This window comes from Diadema setosum, chromosome 13 (genome assembly GCF_964275005.1).
Source record: "Diadema setosum chromosome 13, eeDiaSeto1, whole genome shotgun sequence".
Classification (NCBI taxonomy): Eukaryota; Metazoa; Echinodermata; class Echinoidea; order Diadematoida; family Diadematidae; genus Diadema; species Diadema setosum.
In genome coordinates, this window is record NC_092697.1 from 29943442 (window position 1) to 29970295 (window position 26854).

Below are 26854 nucleotides of genomic sequence, written 5' to 3' on the forward strand. Positions count from 1 at the left end.
TATGGGAGTTTCTAAAATGATACTCTCTTCAACATACCACTGTGTTTACACAACTCTTCATTTAAGGCATGCAAATGGGATTCCCTACCTTTAATGTCTCTTGTTTACCTATCTAAATCTTTCAGTTGACAGAAGTCCTGATGACATTACGTTAATGTGAGATTAACTGGGACATCAACTTGAGTGGAACCCTTTCTCCAGGTAGGAGAGACTTGCCATCATGGCCAGGATAACAGACAGAGAAGTGATCACCAGTCTGCTGCTCCTTGGCCACGTGGCTGCAGTGGTTGGTCAGCTGGTGACCGTCAACCAGGGGCTGGAGGTTGCCATCGGTCGGCACGTCTACCTGAACCAGAGCGTGCTGGCCTTTGAGCCGGTGACAGAGGGCCAGCAGTGCAAAGTCGAGGTAGCACTGAATGAGGCTTATTTCCAGAGAGTTGGCATCCTTCAACCAGAGGTATGTAAATTGCTTTTGAGCTGTGGGCATTTATTGATGTCCAGCAAATCAATGTGAATACAAAGTGGGGTGCAAGGAGGTGTCAGTGTTAAAGGCCCATCTATTTTAATAGTAGTTTGTATACACGGTGTATTTTCACTTTTTTGTCTAAATATTAACAATCTAAATTTCAGTTTGTGACAGAAAGAATGAGAGGACACCTGTATCTTTTTCTGGAGTTACTACAGGCTTCTTTATAACAAATTCCTCGGGACAGACACTTTTTTCATTATATCAAGAATTTGATGTAACAGTAGGGAATTTTGCACCATAGACTCTAATGATAACAGTTTTTTGACCTGAATTATTACTTTGCTGTATTAAACAAAAAATTGCAAAGCCATGTTTGTTGTACAGTTAGTACCATGTATATGATTTTGCTAGGTACATATTGTCGCTGGGGCGAGAAGACCTCGTATCTACAAAATGTCAAATGTTCAGGAGAGCCAAAAAACATGGCGGCCAAAGCACTATACCAAATGGGACAGCCGTTCCTTTAATGTGCCATGGTGGCTTCATTTTTGGGGTAAGACAGCTAGGATTTGGACAGGACATCACTTAACTGATTATTTGACCATAAATACAAAAAAGTCATTTTCACCAAAATTGCAGATACAAGGTCTTGTCACCCCAGCGACGATATTCAACTGTAAAGTTTTCCTGGACTCGGCTTTTGAGTATTGCCCTTTGTCTTCTTAAGACAAAGATATGAATAGTCAAATAGTAGGCCTATCCTATTAAAGTCATAATACTGCAGTCCATTAGTCCAATGCCTTTCTTAGTAAGATAGTATTCAGCAATGTGATTCAATACAGTTATCTTTTCTTACAGGTGTTTGATTGTGATTACCCCCCTGAGACTGTGACCTACACACATTCAGGAATACCTCTGCTGGATCAGGATACCATCAAGTTACGGGTGTACAAGTTCACAGAGACGGACACAGTTCACGAGACAGTGTATGTCACTGTAAACATTACCCAGGACCCTTACCATGTTGTGAGGCCGGTGCAGGCTCTGCCCGTGGAACGCTTCTTTGGTACATCTGATCTCATAGACCGGACAGTGGTTGACTTTGATTACGAGCGCTGGAGGAATGTTTCCTGCACTGTGCAGATCAACACTGTAACAAGTGGTTTCCCAAAGTATGGCGAGCTGACCAGGGGTTACGGGTCAGAGAAGGAGCAGGTGCAGGCACTGACCGCCGACTGCCACGAGTTCATGATGGGAATGGTGCGCTACGAGCATCTGGTTCCACCGACGCCCAACATTGACTTTATCCCCATGACGCTGATTATCAATGACCCCATGATGATGGATGGGATGTTCGAGGAGCGGTACTACCTCCCTGTCGACCTCCAAGAAGCCTTTCCAAACCAGAATCCTGTCGGGTCTATGATGAGCATGTATGTGATGGAGGCAGACCAGTTCATCCTAACCACCATCACCCCGTCGGTGATCTCTGGTAGCGATGATGAAACGGAGAACGAGGACCTCATCTTCTACATCAGCCAGCCCTTTGGCCCGAATGAAGGGTACATAGTCAACCTGGACGACCACACTCACCCTATAGAATCCTTTACCCAGTACGATCTGTCCAGACTCAACATCGCCTACAAACCTCCGACCGTCAGTTCACCAGAGAGGCGGGTGTTCACCGTGGAATTTACCGTCTATGATGCCTATTTTGCACCTAGTAATCCCATCAACTTGCTGGTGTCAGTGAGGTCCACAGAGACAAATGCTCCCAGGGTCTCAGTGAACACAGGCCTCACCATGCTAGAAGGGCAGTCAAGGACAATCCGGCCAACCAATTTTCAGCTGGTGGACAATGACAACCTTATATTCGTCAGGGCAAAAGTGGTTGGCGGTCTTCGACATGGAAGGCTGTACATCAATGGACGCCCGGCCATTATGTTTTCTGCTGCGAACATCAATGCAAATTCTGTTGTATATGAGCACGACGACAGTGATACACTCAGAGATAGCATTGAATTGAGAATCACAGATGGCAGGCACAGTATTAGGACGACTATTCCAATCAACATACTGCCCAAGGATGATAGTCCACCTTACCTGATCAACAACATTCAATTTGAACTCAAAGAAGGCAGGTCTGTCCGCATCCATCGAATGATGCTGATGGCCTCCGACTTGGATTCCAGCGATGATTACATTGTCTTCAGAATCACCCAGCCGCCACATGCTGGTGAGCTGCTAAAGAAATTCTCGGAGGATACGTATGGCTATCCAGTATCAGAATTCACACAACGAGACCTCTTCCGTGGACTTATCTACTACCACCACCTTGGCCAGGAGATCTTTGACGATTCCTTTGAGTTCATCCTGCTCGACAACCAAATCCCTCCCAATGAATCACCGACACAGGTGGTCATGATCAAGATTGCTCCAGTTCATGACTTGCCTCCCACGAGAGTTCCTGGCTCGTCGCAGTCTTTGGTTGTCAGGGAAACGGATATAGGGTACATCACCCGAGACTACCTCCACTTTACTGATGCAGAATCATCTGAGGAGCGACTGCGCTTCACCATCACCACTCCTCCATACTCAGTGGAGAGCTTCAGCCTGACAAATGCCGGTAGAGTGTTCTCCACAGCGGGCATGGTCTCTCCATCCAAACACCTAAGCAACCAGGCCCTCAGATCCTTCACTCAAGGCGAGGTCAACCAACGTACCATTGCGTACATGCCCCCAATGAAAGAGATCGGGCCCAACTCCAGACGGATAGGGTTCGTCTTTTCCGTCACCGATCCCTATGGCAACATCGTCCTTGGGGAATTCTTCAACATCACCATCCTCCCTGTCAACAACCAAGAACCAGTCATCTACTTCAGTGACCTCCTCGTCAAGGAAGGTCGATCCCTGACCTTTGACACCATTCAGTTCTCTGTGTCGGACATGGACACCAATGCCGGGGAACTGGTGGTGAGCATCGTCCAGCTGCCTTTGCGTGGTCACGTTCTCCTCGGGGGAGTGAACATGACTGTAGGAAACCACTTCACCATGGCTGACGTTGCAGCAGGTAGGGTCAGGTAAGGCCTGCAATGTAAGGTCTAGCTTCTCCTCAAGTGCACTAAATACTTGACAAAATACTATGATCCAACACTTCATATTGCAAACTTCATGATAGCACTATCAAACATCTTTGAAAAAAAAAAATCTTATCCTAACTTTCATGAGTGTCTGTGTCAGGACCATTATAAGAGGGGATTGGTACAAGAATGATATAGGAAAGAACCTCTTTTCACTTCTCACCAAAGAATTCACCAGGATAAATGTGTTTTGTCATGCTTTGTGGCCACTCCAGCTGTAAAAATTTAGGGTGATGTAAGATGCATTGTTTGGCTAAATGCAATTGATTTCAATGTACACGAGTTTTCGTGGAGAAGAAAGGAAATATGTATGTATGCTATATCTTTGACATGATAGGCAGATATATGATTTCTATTTAAAGTGAAAGCAAATCACAGTAAGGAACTGTGTCTCTTCTTGGCCTCTTGCTTTGCAGTATTACAAATGATGTTAAATTAAGCAAAAATAAGAAAAATGTTTTCTCATTTAATTCTTCAATCTTGACCTGCTCATGTAAATGCATATCATATGTATGTTTGTTTTTTTTTTTTTATCACGTTCAGTTATGTCAGTGATGGATCGGAGGCTACGGCTGACGAGTTTGTTGTCAGTGTGTCTGATGGTGTTCACACAGTTACAGAGACAGTTCCCCTGACAATTGTGCCTGTCAATGATGAAATACCGGCCCTGCTCACGGGTCTCGAATCCGAACTGACAATCCCAGAGGGAGGGAGTGTCACTATCGGAGCAGACATCCTCTCTGCCACTGACCCTGACACCAATGACATGCTGCTCCACTACATCGTGGTGATGCACCCCCTGAGGGGAGTCCTGCTGCGAGATGGCGTCATCGTGAATCGATTCTCGCAGGGGGATGTGATCAGAGGGAAGATCCAGTACCAGCACACAGGCGGTGAGACGGGAATTGGAAACATCCAGGACGTGATCACACTGCTGGTGTCAGACAAAAGTGTGCCATCCAACCCCAATCTGCCGGTCAAAGATGTCATTATAAATATCACCCCCACAGATAACAGACCTCCGAGGATTGTCTTTGGCAACCCCTTCTTTGTAGATGAAGGAGGGAAGACAACTTTCACTCTTGATGTCTTGAGTGCAGTTGATCGTGATTCCACATCGGACCGGATCGGCTTTGTCATCACCCGCCAACCAGAATGGGGTTTTGTCGAGAATATTCTCCCTTCTCCAGGCTTTGAGAAAAGTAATGCTGGTAAGCCCATCTCTTTCTTCACCTTCCAGGACATTGCTGATGGCAACATCAACTATGTGCAATCAAGGTTCGAAAGGCTGGAACCCAGTGGGGATTCCCTTATGTTGTATGTAACGGATGGGGAACACTCCTCACCCAATGTGACATTCATGATCAACATCAATCCACAGAATGACGAGGCGCCATTCCTGACTGTGCGTAACTTCACAGTTTTCGAAGGCTCATTCTTCAAGATCAGGACAGACACAATTAATGCAAATGATCTGGACATCCCCATGGACATGTTGATGTTTTCGATCATTCGAGCTCCAGAACACGGCATCATTATCAACAGGGTTCCCCCTCTTGCGCAGTCTCCCAGGCCAGTCTTTGATTTCAATCTAAATCAGCTCTTGAACACGCTTTCCCTGGCCTATGTTCACGATGGTTCTGAGTCAACGAGCGATAAGTTTGTTGTGCGTGTTACAGACGGGAAACACTCCATTCGCAAAATGATCAATATCACTATCATCCCAGTCAACGATGAAGCTCCTGTAATCATAAAAAATGCTGGAATTAAGATAAGCATCAGGGAGAGTCGCCTCATTTCCCCCGTTATTCTGCGCAGTGAGGATGAGGACACGCCCGATGATCACCTCATCTACACTCTGAATTCCTTGCCTCGGAGAGGTACCCTTCAACGGAAAGTCGGCGATGATAGTTGGGAAGACATCACTGCCGTCCTCTCAAACTTCACCCAGGAGGATCTCAATCAGAACCTTATCCGATACCTTCATTCTGCTGCCCTGGGCTCAAAGGGCATTGACCGCTTCCACTTCTCTGTTAGCGATGGTGTGCATTCCACTGGCAAGCAGAATTTCAGGATTAGGATTGAAAACACAAAGCGAGAACCTCTCGTGATCACCAACAATGGACTTCGGCTAGAGGAGGGACAAGTTGTTGTCATTCCACCCAACCTCCTCTCTGCCAATGACAACAGCGGAGAGCTTGCAGATATCGTTTTCCGTGTACTGTCATCTCCAACACAGGGCCACTTGGAAGACATAGCCCGTCCAAACATCCCCCTGACGTCCTTCACACAGATGGACATTTTGGGTCGCAGGATCATTTACAGACATCTCAGGACAGATCGGGTGCAGAATGACCAGTTCACGTTCAGCGTCACGAATGGTTACGAACTGCGCAATGACACCTTCCACATTGTGGTCGTTCCAGTTGATGATCAACTGCCCATACTGATGGTCAACGAACCGCTGACCGTGGCCCAGAATGGCTTTCAGATCGTGTCACTCTCCCAGCTGCAAGCAATGGATCCAGACACTGACTCCTCCAGTATCTCATTTGTCATTACCCAGCCCCCTCAATTTGGCACCCTGCTTATTGGAGGTCTTCCAGTCGAGAGAAGTTTCACTCAGAGGGACATCGAAAACTATGATGTTTCCTACAGACATGACTTTGGGCAGGCGGAGAGAGACGAGTTCTTCTTCGTCGTCGACGACGGCACCAACACTGGATTTGTCGTCAATGGGGTGACTCGCTATGACCCAGTGTCCTTCCGAATCCAAGTCAACGTTGTCGACAGGGATCCTCCAGAAGTGCTCATGAATGTTGGCCCGACCAAAATGCAGACAATTCTGGACCAGATGGGGTTCATCTTCTCCAACATGAACCTCCATGCAGTCGATGAATGCCCACCGGATGGTATCAGCTACTCCGTGACCAAAGACCCGATGTTTGGTCATCTAGAATATGTGGGCAGCAGGGAGCGGATAATGGGCCAGTTTTCGCAGAGCGACGTTGACAACAAGAGGGTCATGTACGTGATGAGGGAGAATGTGAAGGCAGCCAATGACAGCTTCATCTTTGATGTGTGGGATTGCCATGGAAACAGCTTGAGGAATCAGAGGTAAGAATGATGTGTGAATTATTGAACAAGTAGCTGAGACATTACTATTAAATTGTTCATATAGGAGTACTGATGTGGGGAAGATTTTTATTAAAGGTTTCTTCCTTTATCTTTTTATCAAACCAATGTTCAAGCTTCTGGACACCCCCCCCCCCCCTCAAAAAAACTTTTCCGATTTTATGCTGATTACTTTATTCAGTTAATATTCCTTGAATGGTGGATAAGCAAAAGACCTTGTTCAGGCTCCTTCCCTTCAGTGTGCATATAATGCTACTACATGGTCTATTGCACCTGAAATGAGGTTAGATAGGTTAAAATAACTTCATTGAAGGACAGTTGAAATGAATGTGACTGAGTAAAATTTGTCCAGCAGTCATAAAGGCATATAAGGTCTTCTTTAGAATGAGTGCAAATCCTCCGATTGTCTTATCATTACCACTCTCAAATTGTTATGAAGGCAAGAGTTTGTTTAGCACTGATAGATTTGACTAGTCCTATGTATTTACAAACTGCTTTTCCGTCTTGTTGAATTGCATATTATTATGTGTATGATATGTCTGTCTCTCAGGTTTTCTATGCACTGGGCGGTGGTCATGTTTTCTCGTCCCCAGTACATGGTGTGCGAGACGGATGGCACTCTCCCCATCCACGTCATCCGCATCGGGAACCAGCTCCTCTCCTCCTTCGTCACCGTGGAGGTGGAGGACATGACGGCCCGCGCCGGCCAGGACTACATCCCCAGCCGCGCCCGCCTGCTCCAGATGGATCCGACCATCTCCACGGCAACGTGGAACGTGCAGCTGCTGCCCGATGAGCTCGAGGAGACACGGGAGCGGTTCAGAGTGACGCTGGTGGATCCGGTCAATGCCGTTCTTGGACAGTACAGCCGAGTGACTGTGGTTATCAAAGATGCCAAAAATGGTAAGGTTGTTGGTAGTTAGATTATCTGTGATGTGCCCTCCACTCAGTTGGTTTTTACGTAATATGTACGTTTAACATTTATAGCAGTTTGGCTGAGTTGTCGTACTCAGTGAACACTCACAACATAGATCCTTGTTTTTCCAGTTAACAGAAGAGCAAAATGCATGTCAAGGAGATTGGCACTCTCTATGAAAATGGATGTTAGAATCAGGACATGGACCTTTTAACTTTATGCCACTCTTTCAAACGAAGCATGCATGTGTGAGTGAAACAAACAGTAAAATGTTTTTTGATATATAACTATTCTGTTGATAAAGTGATGATACTTAAATGCAAGCACAACATGCACATTGACTTTATGTGAGTAACCATGTACGGAAAACAAGCACAAACTTCCTCTGATAAGTGTGTACTGAACAGTGTAGAAAAAGATCATAACCAAAGTTCATATCTTAGTAGACCATGTGAACATTACACACTGAGAAATGCACACACGTACACAGTTATTCAGTGACATCCAAGTGTATTTTTGTGCTATGATTCATGGAGCTTCTAGGAATTTAGCTCACAACATTCAAACGCAGACAGTTAGAGGAGATTTCCTTCACGATTTAGAAGTATTCCTTCCAGATGTTTGCAGATTTCTTTTTTTCCCTTGTGACTTTCCTGTCTTACTCTGAGATTCAGCTGCTCAGCGTTTCACTCCTTTCTTTCTTTCCCTCTGTATTCCTTTGATTTAACCCTCCCGATGCCAATGAGTCAAATGTGCACAAATTTCTCCCACAAACCTATGGACAGGAATGTAATGTAGCACGTAGAGGGTTTATTGCATAATTCCATTTTAAAGCTTCTGAGCAATGCCGAGTGCATTTGTCTGCAGTTCATATTTTCTCTTCATTAGCAGAATACACAATGACCATTTAATAGACTATTTCAATTCTTGAAAGATTCGTTATAAAGCCTTTAAATACACAGCTAAGAACTGTACATATGTATTTTGATTTGAGCAGTCAATGTTGTCAAACAGGTGCAGACAGTGCTTGTATGAAAACTACGACATGTATTGATCATTGGATAGAATCTTGAAATAGCCCCCCCCCCCCCCCCCACAGCTTGCTTCAATATCTTCCTTCTCTTTGTGGCAAGAAAGATTTTCAAGATTTATGTGGCTTCCTCATATTTTTCACTGCACCAGGTGTATGCAGGGGCATGTCCACACCAAACACCCGAGAAGAAACCCCTGGATGTTGTGTGGATCAACCAGACATGGCTGGAGGTCACCACGTTCCTATGCCAGACTTCCCCCCATCTCAACCTGGTGGCTCAGGTCCTGGTGCAGGCACATCTATCAACGCAGGGCCACTCGACCCTCTGAATCCAGGGCCAGGACCGGTAGACCCCCAAAATCCAGGTCCGGGCAATCCTTTCGTTCCGGGCGTGTTTGACCCCAACTTTGATGGGGACGGCTTGGTTGGGGGTGATCCTGCAGTCAATGATGGCCCACCCATCCACATTGAGGGGCTTCCAGTGGTTGAGCACCAGTCCTTTGACCCCTACGCTGCAGAAACCTGGTATCAGTATCTCTACGGTGTGGGCTACGATGGCACTGACGGCACCCAGCAGGGTGGGCGTGGTCCGTATCCCGGCAACCCAGGGGATCCCTATGCCTCGCAGGGTGTCATGGTAGACCCCCTCCCGGGACAGACCTGCTGCGATGATGCAGTACTGGCATCGATACCGGGTCAAACATGCTGCGAGCAGCTGCTCATACCCCTGGATGAAGATGGACTGCCAGTGCTTGATGCGAACCCAAATCAGCCATTGCATAATCCCGACCCAGCCCAGTACGACAGCTCCAATCCCTTCGGCTTCCAGCAAGGGAATCTGTATCCCCCTGGAAGGCCAGCCTCAGCGAGCAATCCTCAACAACCGGTGCCGGACACTCCCTTTGGCCAGGTTTACGTCCCCAGGGACCCGGGGAGCTCTCCGTCTCAGGCAGGGGAAGACTCTAACCCCGATGGGCATGTTGGCACTGAGGATGTAAGGCTTTACCACGCTACGGTGGGGGATGTTGTTCCAGTCGTCGTCAGTCGGCCAGGAGAAGTGGATGAGAATCGACCACCCCAGGTTTATTTGAAATCTTGAGTTATTGAAGTTCAGCATTTTCTTTCCCTTGATCATGTTGTATGAAAATATGTAAAGTAAAAGAAGTATGAACAATATTCACCAAAATTCAGGACAAATTTTGTGCATGCAGGAGAGATGTCTACCTTGTCACCATTAACCTAAACTTTGATGGTTACGTGAAATCCTACAAGAACAACAGTAATGCTTTGATTTGAGGCAGGCAAGAAAAATTATGAAACTTGAGAAATCTTTTCAATTTTAGATGTTTTCGTGAAACTGTAAAAGTGATTACTGATGCGTACCCAAAATGCCGGAGACGACTATTTCATTGGTTAGCAAGTCTCCAGTTCCCACCACACAAAGTTTTCACTCCACAATCCCTTCTGTATCGAGTCAATTCCAAAAAATGATCACTAGGTCACATCCTTTGCAGCAACTTGCTTGTTATGAATGAGCGATGATTGTAGTCCTTGAAAAGGGGAGCTATAGTTGCTGAATTAATGCTCATCTGTAATATATTATATTCTCGGTGATGCGATATGATTTCAGAGTTGTGAGGCAATGACGTCACATCCTCAAGTAATTTGCATATTTCAAGAATGTAATCAGTAAACACTCTACACATAATGCAATAGGATGTCATAACTTTAAAAAAATATTTTCATGAATTTTTAAGTATTCTGTTTGTTCAAGTTGTACTCTTCGAAGTCTGGAACATGCAGTGATATTACATTTTATGCAGATTTCTGCAGCAAGTATTCCAAAGCGAGCATTAGTAGCTGAAAACTATTTGATTGTTTGTACTGAGGGTAACAGGAAGGGCATTGTTCTGTGTTCTGTAGACAGATGTGGCCAACGTCTTCATGCCCAGTGTGGTGAGAGGTGTCCAGCAACAGAATGGACCACCCTCCGGGGGTGGTTCGTCAGGTCGTGACCCTCTGAGGCAGATTCCTCTGGGTCACGGAAACACTCAAGGTGGTCCTAGACAACAGGTACGCTGCTCTGTTTGTTTGTTTGTTTGCTTGCTTGTTTGTTTGTTTGTTTGCTTGCTTGTTTGTTTGATGCCTGTGCGTTTTTGGAGGTGAAAAGTTGTGCAATTGTTTCTGTTTTTGTCCCCGCCGAACGAGTTCGAGGAGGGGACTATGAAACGGGCTCCGTATGTGTGTGTGTCCGTGTGTCTGTCCGTCTGTCCGTCCGTCTGTCTGTGTGTGCGTCCCTGTGTGATCAAAATCTTAAATTTGCTACTTCTCTGTCATTTATGAGCCAATTTCGATTCTGTTTGCTTTATATGATAGCACTACATGGGAGCTTTGAAACTTCTACACAGAATTTCAGTTGTGACCTTTGACCCTGACCTTCGACCTATATTGTGCATTTTGCTACAAAATGCTACTCCTTCGCCATTTCTAACCCGATTTCGATTCCGATTGCTTTATGTGATGGCTCTAGGTGAGGGCTTCAAAACTTCTACACAGAATTGTGACCTTTGACTTCTTTGACCTTTGACCTTGATTTTTGACCTATATTGTACATTTTGCTACAAAATGCTACTCCTTCGCCATTTCTAACCCGATTTCGATTCCGTTTGCTTTATGTGATGGCTCTAGGTTAGGGCTTCAAAACTTCTACACAGAATTTTGACCTTTGACTTCTTTGACCTTTGACCTTGATTTTTGACCTATATTGTACATTGGCTACAAAATGCTGCTCCTTCGCCATTTCTAACCCGATTCGATTCCGTTTGCTTTATGTGATGGCACTAGGTGACGGCTTCAAAACTTCTACACAGAATTTTGACCTTTGACTTCTTTGACCTTTCACCTTGATTTTTGACCTATATTGTACATTTTGCTACAAAATGCTACTTCCGGCGGGGACATATATTACGCACCGCGTAATTTCTACTTTTCCTTGTTATTTTGTGAATTAGAATCATTTCTACTGCTGTGTCTCATCTGTACATGTATGCTGTCATCACTTCAATGTCCGAAAGGATAAGATTTTTCAGTTCCATATTTTTATTGCTCCTTTTCTCAAATTCTTGCCGTCATTTCATGCAATTTTTCCCTTTTGAAACAAGCCTTAAAGATGCCATTGCACATGGCAATAAGGAAGGCCATGGAGGCTCATGAGGTTACTAAAATTTGCATCATGATTATAGTGATAACAGAGATGAGATAGAATGAAGCAGTTATGAAAACAATTATGAATGAAATAAGACGGTCATTCCTTTTAATACCTCCCAAAATGCTTACCAGTCCTCATAGAGAAAGGTGGATGAAAATATGTTTGTATCTCATTTCTTCATGCATTTACCTTGGATCACTTTTCATTGCTTTCACTCTTGCCAACCATCTCAACCCCAACCACCCGATTCCACCAGGCCCCGCCCATAGCCTCCTCCCTGGTCCCCTTCCCCTGCACTCCAGCCAACGTGGGGGAGATTCGGCAGGACACCCACAACGGTCTCATCATCAAGTGCGACGGCAGCAACTGGGTGCCCTTTGACCTCGCAGAGCTCATCCGTGGGGCCTCGGTGTACGACGACGGACAATGCGAGCGAGGTGGGCACAAGAAGTTAGTCGTTTGATTTGGAGATCCACATCTGCCAGAGTCTGAAATAACAATTCCAAACTTTTAAGTTCCGTACAGTCAAATATATGAAGGTATATAAATCTTTAAAGAAATTGATAAGACACAATATGTATAGCTAGGGTTTCATGCAAATGAAAAGTGTGTTCATGGGGACTCATAACAGAGCTGGATTTGCTGTATCATAAAAATTCAAAATGATGTCAAAGCACTGAGGTATAATGGGTATTAAAAAAATGCAGACAATAAATGTTTGCTTTTATCACAACGAGTATAAAATGTTTGAATGGGAGCATATGTACATCTAACATACATGTATATCCACTTGTCAGCTGGCAAATTAAAGCAAATTTAACTCACTGTCCAGCAAGTAATATGAATAAATACTTGCTTGTTCAAAGTTTTGGTGCATTATCCAAATATGTTTTTGGGCAGTCATGAGAAATATTTTGTATAGTACCCTGCACACAGGCAAAATTACATGTGCACACATGCATGTTTATAGAAATGTAAACACACATACAAATGTATGTACATGAGGAGTTTGTTTGCAAAAAACGATAAGTCCATATTTGCCAAATGGAGATATTTGCGATTAAAGGTCAAGAAAAATAAAGAGAATAATAAGAAAATTTTTGCTTCTTTTTTTGACCATTACTTCAAAAATATACCTTTTTATGTAGTGACCAATATATCATTTAAAAGGTATTATTTTGTACTTTATGACAGAGGCCGTACTTCAAAATCTTCAAAAATGGACTTATCGGTTTTTGCAAACAAACTCTTCACATATTAAAGAGGTATATCAATGAGGTAGATACATATAAGTACATGTATATACCCAGTAAATAGACAGACAAATGACAGTTCAGTCGATAACAAGATACATAGACAGATTTGTCATTAGATAGGTCTAGATATATGAATGAAGAGATAAGGAGATATCTGGATAGACAGGTAGATAGATGAATATATTGAAAGATAGAAAGATAGATAGATGGATGGATAAATGTATAGATGGATAAATAGAAAGTTAGATAGATAGATGGATAATAGATAGATGGATAGATAGATAGATAGATAGATGAATAGATAGATGGATGGATAGATAGATAGAGATAGATAGATGGATGGATAGATAGATAGATGGATAGATGGATAGATAGATAGATAGATAGATAAAGAGAGAGAGATGCTGCAGTATGTACCCTGTTCACAATGCCATGCTAGATGTGTTTAGGCAGACTAGTATCATAATGTGTCCATTCATGTTCAACCTACTCGCTTCGTCTGCGTACATGACCTTCCACCGTGTCGTGCCGGCTTCAGGATGGAGCTACCACAACAGCCGCTGCTTCCTGGTCTCCAGACAGCCGCAGACGTGGAACGAAGCCCAGAGAATCTGCAGAGAGAGGTTCGCTTGAAAAAAAAAAAGAAAAAAAAGATTATTGCCGGTATATCCTCCCTTTCCTACGTTGACAGGAAAAAAACGTATGCAAGTGATTGAAGGATGAAGTGTGTCATCGGAAGGCATTCAATATATGAACCTAGCTGGTACTCATTTTGTACCAGAAGTGGGCAAATTCTGTAGTGCTCTGATGTATGCATGTGATACGTTTATGTATGTTTGGATGTGGGTGTTTGTATGTACAATATGTATGTTTATTTTAATGTGTGTTTATATGTTTGTCTGTCTGTATGTAGGCATACATGTACAGTTGTATGTATGATTGTTTGTTTGTATATGATATGTATGGCATGCACATGTACTTGTATTTACTTTCACACATACTATACAAAAAAAATGTGGTAAGATTAAGAATCACTGCTGTTTATCTGTTATGTTGATAGCTTTTGTAGGTTTCATTTTGTGTACCGGTACAACATTTAATTGCTGTAAACTATAAGAATTGTTTTGCTTTGCAAACTATTTTTCCATAGTGGGTGGGGATTTTGCGTTGTTTGTTTGTTTAGGTAATTGATGACCTGTTAGAGGTACATTGTTGGTAACAGTGCCAAGCATTTGGAAGAAAATTCCACAACAACAAAAAAAAAGGTGAAAAACACAAAAACAATGTCATGGAAAAAAAAAAAGATAGGAAAGAAAAAGGCCACCTTTTTTTTTTTTTTTGAAAGGGAAAGCATGTCATATTGTAGGTTCACTTGATAAGTGTTCATCCCCCCCCCAAAAAAAAAACAAAAAACAAAAAAAAAAAAAATTGATACAGTGTCTAAGATTTGTTGTTGACATAGTTTGATACACTTGCCTGAAAGAGTATAGGCTTCCTAGTAAGATTCAATATTGGTTTTTGATGCAATACTGAACAGCAAGAAATGTTCGCATTCAGTACATACAGTGTACAAAGAACTTTCATGTCCATTTTAATTTTACTGATCTTGGCTCTTGCATAATTCGTGAAATCAAATACACTCAAAAATTTATGGATTTACAGTACTGTCTAGATGTGATTTGATATGACTCACACACATTCCACAAAGGAATGATCAAGGTAGTACTTAGTAGACAGCTGTGTGAGACGAGCATTAGCAGGGTGGCACATCAAATGTCCGGAAAATGCGTCTCGTGAAATCTGTCAGTACTTACCATTGCCCTTTCACCCTTGACCCTTTGACAGGTACAATAGCAACCTTGCTAGCATCCTATCCAAGAGAGAACTGAAGTGGCTGGGTGATTTGCTGAATGGGGAAGTGGCTTGGATCGGTGAGTCATAGATATTTGATAGTGAAAGTCTGCTTCAAAGGCAAAGCCATTTATTTCTCTTTTTATTCGCAACCAGTCACGCTACAGAAATGACACCAAATGAGAATGTTTTCCCCCTTGCGTCAACCAAACAAAATGAATGGGTGTATGCTTCCCATTTTAGCACTGTGTCAAAGATGGAATAAGCCATTTTAGGATCTTCTGTCCTGAAAATATTGAAGTTCATTCCATATCAGTGATATATTCTTGTTTGTATGTTTAGATGAAAGGTGATTTTATTTCCTTTTCATACTTCTTTTCATCTCTTCTGTATAATGATTTTTTTTGTTATTTCTTTCTTTTTTTGGTCTTCCTCATAATCTGTGTATGTATTTTGATTCTTTGCCAATTTATTTTCGAAGCACATTTTATTTTAGTTTTAAGGAGTGAGTGACATAATCTTTGTATTCTTGTCTCACATATTTAAATCAATATGCAAAAGTTTATACAGTCAATCATGTATCCAGTATGGAATGGGTTAAAATTCAATTACCATTTGTTTGTCGTTGGTTTTTGGCACTGCCCTAGCAATAGAATCTACTTGTTTGGTTGTAAACAAGACTTGAAAGTTCATAGTTATGAATTCTTGCATCAAGTTGTTTTCGTTGCAACTGACTGACAAATTGCCCTTTATCGATGCCCTTCATTGCTACATGTGATAAGGATTATAGCCAGCACTGCCTATCTAGATTAAGCTCAGTGGTCTAGTGGATATAACGCCTGTCCAGTAACTGGGAGATCATTAGTTCAAATTCGACTGGAGCATGTATGCCCGTGATTTTTACATGGCTACTAGTACTAAAACACTGAATAATTGTTGCTTATTTGCGTCGATGAAGGGCAATTTTTCTAAAAAGACTTTAATAGCGGACTTAGCAGATCTCTTGTGAATACGTAAGCACGAAATGCAATTTTACTCCGTGTTTCAGGTCTGAACGACAAGCAGACGGAAGAGTCGTGGGAGTGGGTGTCTGGCGACCCCATCACCTTCACTCGCTGGTCCCAGTCCTCCCGCATCTCCAACCACGCCGGCCGCTATGACTGCACCTACATGACGGCCCGGCTGCGCTGGATGGACAGGGACTGCAATGCGACCACCAGGAGCTTTGTTTGTATGAAGAACGCCATGTAGGATGGCCGATCAGTACCTCATGAATACCAGCATTTTTCCACCCTTCTATTCACTTAACTCTGTCACTACCATGGACGGCCTCTGTATACATAAAGTCAGTGGGGTTTTTGAGATGGTGGCGGGGAGAGGGTTAATAGGCTTGTGGTGGAAGATCGTCCTACCTTCCCAGTAACCATTTTGGGCCTCACTTGACTACCTACTTTGGGGCTTCTTTTTAATCTAAACCGACTATAGCGTGTGGGAGAGGTGTACATGCATGGCGTGCATAGCGGTTGATATGTTATCACTGTGCCTACTGTATGTATGTCTTTCTATGTTATGTTAGCAGTGCTCGAGTTCATGTGGGCAGCTCAAGGACTGGGAATAATTTATAAAATATCCCATTCAGGAAAGCCACATCTCAAAACAGGATGTGTTTCTGCTCTCCCACGGTCTTTGTGGTAAAATCAATTGAAGGCTGATGGAAACTATTAGTGGAATGTATCATGAAGACTAATATAAACATTCATGATAGGTTTTTTTAATGTGTTCTATTCTTTCTTTCCAATTCATTTTGGGCCATACAGTGTGTCTGTTTTCTAATTTAAACATGTCAATGTATTAAACATGTATGTAGCTTCATATTTTCCTCTCCCTTACAGGGTACCTTTGTGTTGTCATTGAAGAATTTGAGATGTATCATCTGTTTGGTAAAAATTATGAAGTAATAATGTGATGATGAGATAATGTGATGTGAACAATGCATTATTGTTTTTTTTTTCCTTACTTTGTTTTCTATTTTTATATAAAAACATGGAGTTTGAAGGCATTCCTACAAATATTAAAGTGAAATGGAGTCAAAAAGAGGCCAGAGCTTTCAACCCTAGCTGAATCTTTATCAGAGGTAGAATGACAAAGGTAATGGTATAAGCAGACATGTCATAAGGACTACAAACATCATGCACTGTCTGGAAGGGTCTAGGGACACAGAACAAAGAAAACAAAAGGGTAGGTAAGATGTCAAAGGCAAGGAGCCAAGTAAGCGGGGGAAGGATCGAGGGAGGATTATAGCAGAGGAGTGACCAAACAAAAGGGACAGGCTATTAATGACCACAAGGATCATTGAGGATAAAAATGAATAGGGAGGCAGCATCAAACTGAATCAAGAACAACACAAAGGTATAAGGACAGGAAAAGGGTGAAATAACAACAGCATGAGTGAAAGGGGGGGGGGGGTGGGCATTCAGGCGTAACACCTTAACCCGTTGAAGACAAGTCCCAAGAATACTCGGGCAGATGTCTATAAGAGATGCATGTCATTTGTTGTCAGCAAAATCAGCTCATTCTCAGTGGGTTGAGGTTCAATTTAAATGTTGCATAGATATACATTTAGAGCTATTTTGGGGTGCTCAATGCAGTCTGGTGCTGTTTGTGATGTTAACATCTATAGAGAGTTTGAAGTGTATAACCCTGCTATTAAGCCCATCCACTATTTTCCATACTCTTTCACTCGGTATAAATGTCCTCAATTGACCTCAGCGACCTCAAGACCTCAATTGTACAAACCTACATTTAGCACTTTGTGCAGTGATGAATTTTTTCTTTCCCAGTTACTTGATAATCGAATTAGATTTAATCTGTCTCTAACATTGTGGTGCCTGTAAAAATTTGAATCCGTATAATCGATGTTAAGTATTGTTAAATACACAAAATGTGAACAATAGTTTTAATACAAATGCTTCCACACTAAACCGTCAACAGTTATGGTTTATTGAGAAAAATACCGACATCTCCTTATATTTTAGGCTTTATTGCGAAAATTTTATATGGTAGAATGTTTTGTGATACAACAGACCTACACATATGCATCAAATATGATATTTTGAAATTTTTTAAATCACTGCTCCCACGGTAAACAGACCTTTAAGTTGCATTTTGGATCAGGGTATGGGAGAGGGACGAAATGTAAATATATTACCATTACAACCACCCCCCCCCCCCAAAAAAAAAAAAGGAACTGAAATGCAGGGGGGGAAAAAAAGAAGAAAAGAATTGGAAGTTACAGGTACAAAGGAAAGATAATGGCCGAGCAAAGAACTGAGAACAGGCAGTTGCTACTACTTGGTAACACTGGAATAGTGTGAAACACAAACTATGGTGCTATACTACCAAAAGGGCTGATATACATGTTTCCATGTAGACAATCATTTTTTTTTTCTTTTCTTAGCATATCTGTGGACAGAACTATCTGAGCGAAGAGTGTTATTTAAGAGCTAGTTTTGTATCATAACCCATATTTATTCCATGTATAAGTATTGCAAAGTCACATGCATGTATGATGTTTACTCTATCAGTGGCTGAAAAACTTTTCATATTTCATACAGCAAAATGATGTTGGTGCTATGTATGTATGTATTTTTGCAAAATTACACTTGATAGTGACGACTGATTCATATTCAAAGGACAAAAAGCAGAAAGAAATAAATTCTGTAGCAGAGTTCTATGGAACACCATTCCTTCTACCTGTGATGCCTTTATATACCAAACTACTGTCTCTTGTCAAAAGTTTTGGAGTACAGATGACTATATGTCATAGACCATATGCAGATAAATAAACATTATACATACGGTACATTGTAGATAATAATGCTTAATGTCGTTATTATATTAACCAAGCAAAGATGTACATTTCTAGTGTATATGTGTGCAGTTACACAATAGAGGGTGCTGATCGGAACTCAGTATTAACTTTTTATTATTTTAACCTCTGAAATCTTAACACTTGTTGGGTGTATATATACGGTATATGATTATTAGAAATGTGTATTACATCCATACAAGAATTTGCAGTTAACTAATTAATGTGAGAGTTGTATACAGTGTGTGTACTGTATATTTCTTCTTGTTTATTTTTGATACACAATAGAGTCATTTTAGATCTGTGTACAATCATGCATAGCAACTCTGTGGTCCAACCATCATCCTACGGTTTTCATACCCCCTGCGCATGGTTTGCATAACATACTTTACATGCTGAAATCTTCGCCATGGCTTCATTTCAGGAATTTTGCAAATAGGCTCTTTATATTAAATGAAAATAAAATTCTGAGAATATTGAGACAAATAAAGACAAAAAATTGCCCTACACATCAGAAACACTAGCCATAGCATGTCTACATGTAGTTTGGTGCCACCATATACTGCTGAAGATGAATGCTACTTAGTATCAGGCCCCCTTCTCAAATCTGTAGACTACTGTATAAGCTGTTATTTTTGCGTGCAGATATTTTCATGTATGAGGAGGTGACAGACATTTTTGTGAGATGTTGTTTTAGCAAAGTGACATCGAGGCTATTATAAATGCGCTATAACCCTATAGTGCATGGCGACATTTTCATGTATTGTTAGATTTGCGGTCCAACTGAGATTCACAAAATTTGTGAAAATTAAACCCTCGCAAAAATAACAGCGTATTCAGTACATGCACTGGTACTTTTTTTCCCCAAGAGGTTTGATCTCGTGTAAAAGATGTTTAACAAAATGGTTTGTTTGAGAAGTCAAAGCTCTCTTTTGAAGGTTTGTGTCATGTTTTCTTTTAGTCGTCATCAAGATAATGAAGACCGCGAAAGAGCGCAAAATTAAAAATTCAAGAACAATGTTTTATCGACTGCCATTCGAGAAAATATCGGTTTGTACAGCACTTGCTGTCTCGGACTTACAAACCAATCGCAGATGTCCTAGTGTTCAATGAAGCAAACCTCACATTGTGTGTTAAGTACATAATTATATGCCTGCAGTGAGTAATGTGCTGTATTGTGCAGGTGTTTTCTGCGAAAAAAGTGAGACAATCTTTTCCTTCATCAATTTTTTTTTTTTTTTTTTCACATTCGAGGGCTGCTGCTGTAACTGTTGCTGGCTGAAATAGACGTGCAACCCAAACCCTGATAAACAAGAGTCATGTCTTGACTTATAGTAAAAAAAAAAAAAAAAAATTGCTGATCGATTGTTTCAATCTATGAATCATCTGTGTAGGTTTTGTGTTTCCTCCGTCAATACCGGATGTGTGCGTGAAATCACAAGTACATACATGCACATGATTGTACCTGTACGTAAACAAATGTGAATGCGTTGCTTTGCAGTGCAAACTGACAGCTGCTACATGGGTATTTGCTTTTATATGTGTATGTGTTTGTGAATATACAAATGTATGTATATACAAATGTTTATACATGCATTGTACATGTAAATATAATTTATGTATTTATTTTTGTATTATATACACAGTATGTCCCCTCCAAAAAATTACAATTGGATTTTCGCATTGATAACACCCAATGTGATTAAACTGTCGTAGTGCTACTTCAAGGTCTTAAAATATAACATCGTAGCTCTATTTTGCAGAAAACCCCACTCAGTTTGGTTAAGCGGTCACAGAGAAATGTGGATTGTTGTAAAGCATGTCATGAGTCTGATTCTTCCTAGTTTAGCACTTGGATGCTCTTGGAGCTGCATATGAATGTGTGAATACAATAGACAGAACCTTGAGGGAAGGGATTCCTGACATGCTCTACAAAATTCCTCATTTCTTTTTGACCACTGATGCAAATTAAACATGGTTTTCTGTAAGATGTGGGCAATGAGTCATAGTTTCATACCCTGAAATTGTATTTGGATCGATTCACTATTTTTAAAGTTATCATTGTGGAGGGTACCATTGTAATTTTTTGGGGGACACACGCATACAACCCAAACATTTTCAGCTGCATCATGAGACAGCTCTAGACACTGAGTGCAGAACCTTACACCATAAAAATATGACAGGACAGCAGTGTCTGAGTTTGTTACGGCTTGAATTTTATTACTCCATGAAACACTACAGTGTACAGTGTATAATTTTTTTTTTGTCCCTTTTGTATGTTTGTCTGTTTGAAGGTGTGTATGACGCAAAGCAAATTTATTTCAGATAGACATCAGTTTTCTTTTTTTTTTCCTCAATAATTCACATATATACGTACATGATATACATCACAAAGTAATATTTGTCATCGTGACATCATAATTCATTAGCACATTTTGAGTCGAAGAGAACATGAGTGATCTTGTGAGTGTAAGCTTGATTTTTTTCTTTCTTTTTTTTGTCTAATCTTTCACACTGATCGACTCCCAGAACTTTCAGCTGTACCAAAAACAAAGTCTGTACACAGTACACAAGCATCATCTTCTCGCATTCCTTCTCCTGAAAAAAAATAAAAACACAAACAACAAACAAACGTATGTCTTACATGATGTATCTGCGAGTGTTACAAATCACTCATAAAAGTCCTGCCTCCGTAAAACATAGCAAGCACCTGCGGAAAAGGTGGGGCAAGTCCTGAATTAAAGGGTACATGCCAACATTAAAAAGAGAAATTATAACTATAAATTTAACCATACATGTATGTGCATATATAAATATATATACATGTATATATGCACACAAATGTATACATATATGCATGTAACATAAAAGAAATATGCCTGCTATCCTCGCACACTTCTGTTGATTTTGATACTCAAAGCACAGTGAATTACAAATAATCATTGCTGAAAAGTCGACTGGCAGTCAGTTATCTGGGTTTAACTCGGTTTGACTGACGGTACAGTATGTATGACAATGGACAGTGAGGTGTGTAGGAAGTGGGAGCAAAAAAGCATATAGTACCAAAGTACAAATTGTACACTGTATAAGCTGTCATTTTCGCGAGGGTGTAATTTTTGTGAATTTTGCGAATCACAGTTGGATCGCGATTTTATCAACACGCAAAAATGTCTCCATGTGCTTGGGTGATAAGGCATTCACGTTAGCATCGCTGTCAATTTGCAAAAACAACATCCAGCGACAAATGTCTACGACCTCCTCCTCCGCAAAAATATCTATACACGAAAATAACAGTGTATACAGTATAATGTAAATCCGAGCACATATTTTGCAAATTAGTTATTGCAAGAAATTCTGCAAGTGCCAGAACTTCATGGTAAAAGACTGTCAGTGACAGAATGGGAAAATAAGTTTTTATCCCTTTTGAAGTAGTGAAATAAGCACTTTCCAACCTTGGAGATGATTATATATTGCATTTGTATTACGGGGAGGGGGGTAATTTTTTTGTAGTTGACTCACGGAATATATAACCACCACAAAATATATGGGGTATACAGTAGAATCATACATGTACGCCTACATGAGAAACGGGGTACAGGTACAAATTCTACATTCTCCCTGAGAAAGTTTTTATAGTCAAGGGGAACTGCTACATGAGATAGACAGATATATAGACAGATAGATAGATAGATAGATAGATAGATAGATAGATAGATAGATAGATAGATAGAGATTTGTCGTTGGACAGAGAGATAGATTGATATAAACAAAGAAAGAGACAGAGAGAGAGGGGTAAATTAATGTAGAAAGAGAAAACTGTGAACCACCGGGAACAGTCAAAGTGCATATATGGTGGCATACATTTTCCTTTGAAATTAGGACATTGATTTGGAACAATTTGGACATCTGCACATCTTTGATATCTAAAGTAGGACACTGACCCATCCTTTTGCTCTTCTTATACAGAATTTTATTTTCTCATTATCTATCTTTTTCACATTCTGATGTGAGATTTTCACGGCTAGAAATTCACAATGGAACTACCCTTCAACAGAAAAAAAATGCTGTTCTAGAGGCATCCACATTAGAATCTTCCTAGATAATACAATCCACAGAACATCTACCACGCAATTTAAGATGACATATTCTCGTGCATCAAAATTTTGTGTACTGGAACAAACAAGGGTAGTTAAAGTGTACAATCTCATTTAAAGGAACCACTGTTAAGAGGAATATCTGTGGCATAGTAGTCGTTTGTATTTGCAAAAAAGCAATACCAAAATACGTAACTTCACTTTATCACAAGTTGATCAGGAGTAGTGCTTATACCACTCGCATTTCCACGGCACGTTTGCTATGATGCTCGATACTCGGGATGAAATACAACTGTACATGGTGAGTCTCGCATATGTCATTCATTGGTCACATCTGGTGGGTGTTTCATAAAGCTGTTCTTAAAGTTACAAATGACTTACGACTGACTGCAACATGTTCTGATGTGCTATACTCATCATAATTTCAATAATTCAGCATAAGTATTGATCTTAAGTCGTTCGTAACTTTATGAAAAAGAACCGCTTTATGAAACAGCCCCCTGGTATGATTGTGCTGTGTATGCAATCATATTAACATTTTCTGCACACCATTATCATAATATGTGAGTCTGTTGCAAGAATTTAAATTTCTTGTATGGGAAGAATAACTGCTGAAATCATATCTATGACTTCCACAGTGTGAAAAAACACAATAAAATGCTACGCACTGAACTGCAAAGTAATACAGACATTTCTTTTCGCCGTACTGCAGAGACCGGGAATAAATTACGTGTGACGAGTGATTGCACTTAATACGCTATCTCGCTTGTCATCTTGGGGTACAAGTACATGTACGTTTCAATGGAATGCTAATCTATGTTTGGTACTTGTGGAACTGAATATGTCTTTCGAACGTGCCGAAAGGTCTACGGGATGAAATGTCGGGGACATATTACATCTCTGTATGGTTCTGTTGAAAAGAGACGTGAATTAGGAAATGGATTGATGACACAAACGGTAGGAGTTGATTTATTAATTTTTCCACATTTAACCAGGAATTTGCCATTCTTCCATCGAGAATGCATACAGATGGTGTGCAAATGAAAAGACTAGACATCACATGCAGCTACTGATGAGGACATGAACACTTCTGAGGGACCACCCACTCGATTGGTGGGTCGACCTAAAAAATTACCGACAACCATTTCAAAATTGATTGGCATTAGCACATACATGTACAATGTCATGACTCTGGAGCGTGAATGGTTTCGACGTTACACAAGCTGCAGTGATACACTGCAACAAATTAAAACAATACACACTTTTAGATATTCGACACTCCTCAAATTTCTCTCCACTCTCCTAAACGATGCGCTCCTCGAGTTAAATAAAATATACAATTCTGAGCAAGTAAAATCTTGAGGTATGCTATATTAACAATTCTTTTTTTTCTCTTTCTTTCCTTTTATTTAAACTGAACTAAATCTTGGCATGAAAATTGTATGGTGGGCAACATGGTTTTTAAAACATCTCTCCTTCTCACACACACAATCACACACACAACTGATATTTCCACCTGTACAGTGAAATAATACTGTACATCCACGAAAAATATAATTTGCCTGGTTAACGAATAGCAACCAAGGCGTGCGAGATGGGCAACCGCGAGATCAATAAAAAGGTAAAAATGCCATGATTTGATACGAGAATTCTGGGATACCTTGTACAGATCTAGGACTAAAAAAAGTACGCAAAGACAAAAGTTAAAGTTGAACTTCTCAACTCTGATCTACTAGACTGTACTGCCTTCGTCCAAGACGGACGAGGGTGAAAAAGTTAAGTGTAACCGTGAAAGTTTGACAAAAAGTATTGCAAACAACAAAAGTCTGTACATAAAACTTTACAAAATGAAACAAAAAAATATAGATATATATATATTTGTATTAAGTATATATTTTATCTGTGCAGTCCGAGAGAGTAAATTAACATAACGTGCTACATGATGATATTGCTGTCGAGGACACACAAATTATCTACAGTAACTGAAAAGTCCATTAAGTTGTGTTAAAAGAAAACATCCTACAAATATAAAGTTCTGTAACAGACAAGAAAATAAACATACTGTCTTCCACGTGTAAGAGTGTGGAAATGGTTTACTCCCCAGAAAAATTAGCAGCTGCGTGCACCCTTTTCTGCAAACAAGTACATATACGCATAGCATCATCATATTATGAAATTCCAGCAAGCCTGGAAAAAAAAGAAGAAAACAACCACCCACAAATGACAAACAAACATAAGAAACATAATGTTAACTAATCCATCAACCATATCTTCGCATCTTCGCACATAGACTAACACATAATACACACAACACCCAGACACATGCACACACACACACACACACACACACACAGATAAACATACATATTTCTCCATGTTCATGAATGTTCATTCACAACATATAATCAAACAGAACGGCAGTAGTTTCATGAGGAAAATAAAAAGAGGATATTATAAGAACATTACAGAATTTTGATGCTCGACAAGTTTTCAAACAGCGTTCATATTCCCCAAAAGGCCAAACAACCACAAATACGCAAATTCTGAGGAGACGATATCATCTCTTCCAAAGGCTCTCCCACTGACCCTCATCCAAGTCTTTACTGAATTGTTCCAAGTTTGAATTGAAATGAAAATGAAGAATGAATTGTACTACGGCATTACACCATTCTACAGATGTCTTTTAACTTGGCATCAATAACTTTGTAGGGGAGAGGTAATAAATGCTAAAGCTCTTCACAAACCCATGATTTTTTTTAAAAATCATTCTCCCCCCCCCCCCCAAAAAAAAAGAAATATTATGCCAGTGGGTGAGATGGTGGTGGTAGCACTACCTCATAAAATTTGCATATACGGTTGGTTGGCAAAAAAACAAAAACAAAAACAAAAGCAGAAAACACTGACGGTGAAAATATTCCTTTTAAGATTCCTGTAGTTTTCTTCCTTCATACCTGATTTTGAAAAATAAAAAAATCTGTGATTATTTTCACAAAACTTTATCTATGACACCTATTGTTTTAACTTCAAAATGCACTGTAAAAAAAAAAAATGCACTGTGACAAAAAATTGTGCCATTATTTTCACAAAACTTTATCTATGACACCCAACGTTTTAACTTCAAAATGCACTGTAAAAAAAAATAAAAAAATAAAAAAATAAAAACAAAACTGTGTACTGGTGGCTAAAAAACATACTGGTACCCTACTGAATCTATAAAAGTATTGAAAGTTCTTGTTATGAAAGTCCTTATGACAACTGACAGCTGTTATGACAACAACCAGGTGTTAAACAATCAGCAGTTCTTAGGACAAGCATCAATTGTTATGGCAGAATATTACAGCCAAATATTGGCCAGCCTGTACATGTGTGATACGCAGGTACTTCAAAATTGACTTGAACAGAATTCAAAATTTGACTTGGAAGTCATTTATACTTATACTAAAATGTCATTTCTTTTTCTTATAAAATGATAAGAATAGCATGGGGGGGGGGGGGAGGCTAAAAAACAACAAACAAACAAACCTGCCAGAGTTGTTACTGCGCACTGACAAGTGACCAATATTTGTTTTTCTGCCTTTCACAAGGCAGAAATGAAAGCTAGAGGTCGGGCTCCTTTAATAAAACTAGCAACTCTGATGATTATCGTCATCTTTGAGCAAATTGTTGTGAATGGTACAGAATTTGATGAACGAAGAATGTTAGAAATTCATGTCAAAGAACGATTCTCGAATGCAATTGACATTGTTGATTTGTAACCTGCGACTAACCTTCTCCAAAGGTCAGAAAAATAGGAAACAAAAATGCCATCAAATTTGCAAAAACCAGGACCTTAGTTAATCCTGTAATATTGCATGAAATTTGACACATACACATGCACACGCACA

At 40.4% G+C, this 26854-nt stretch overlaps 1 protein-coding gene across 1 annotated transcript; it reads left to right on the top strand.

Annotated features, from left to right (window-relative positions):
• The first annotated feature begins 193 nt into the window (after nucleotides 1-193).
• On the top strand, nucleotides 194-16743 carry LOC140236578 (FRAS1-related extracellular matrix protein 1-like). The gene is made up of 10 exons (XM_072316504.1): nucleotides 194-457; nucleotides 1328-3549; nucleotides 4153-6726; nucleotides 7295-7647; nucleotides 8843-9774; nucleotides 10617-10766; nucleotides 12158-12338; nucleotides 13696-13780; nucleotides 15003-15088; nucleotides 16057-16743. The coding sequence occupies exons 1-10, from the start codon at nucleotides 221-223 to the stop codon at nucleotides 16257-16259; spliced, it is 7023 nt and encodes a 2340-aa protein (XP_072172605.1). The 5' UTR covers nucleotides 194-220; the 3' UTR covers nucleotides 16260-16743.
• Nucleotides 16744-26854: the final 10111 nt, after the last annotated feature.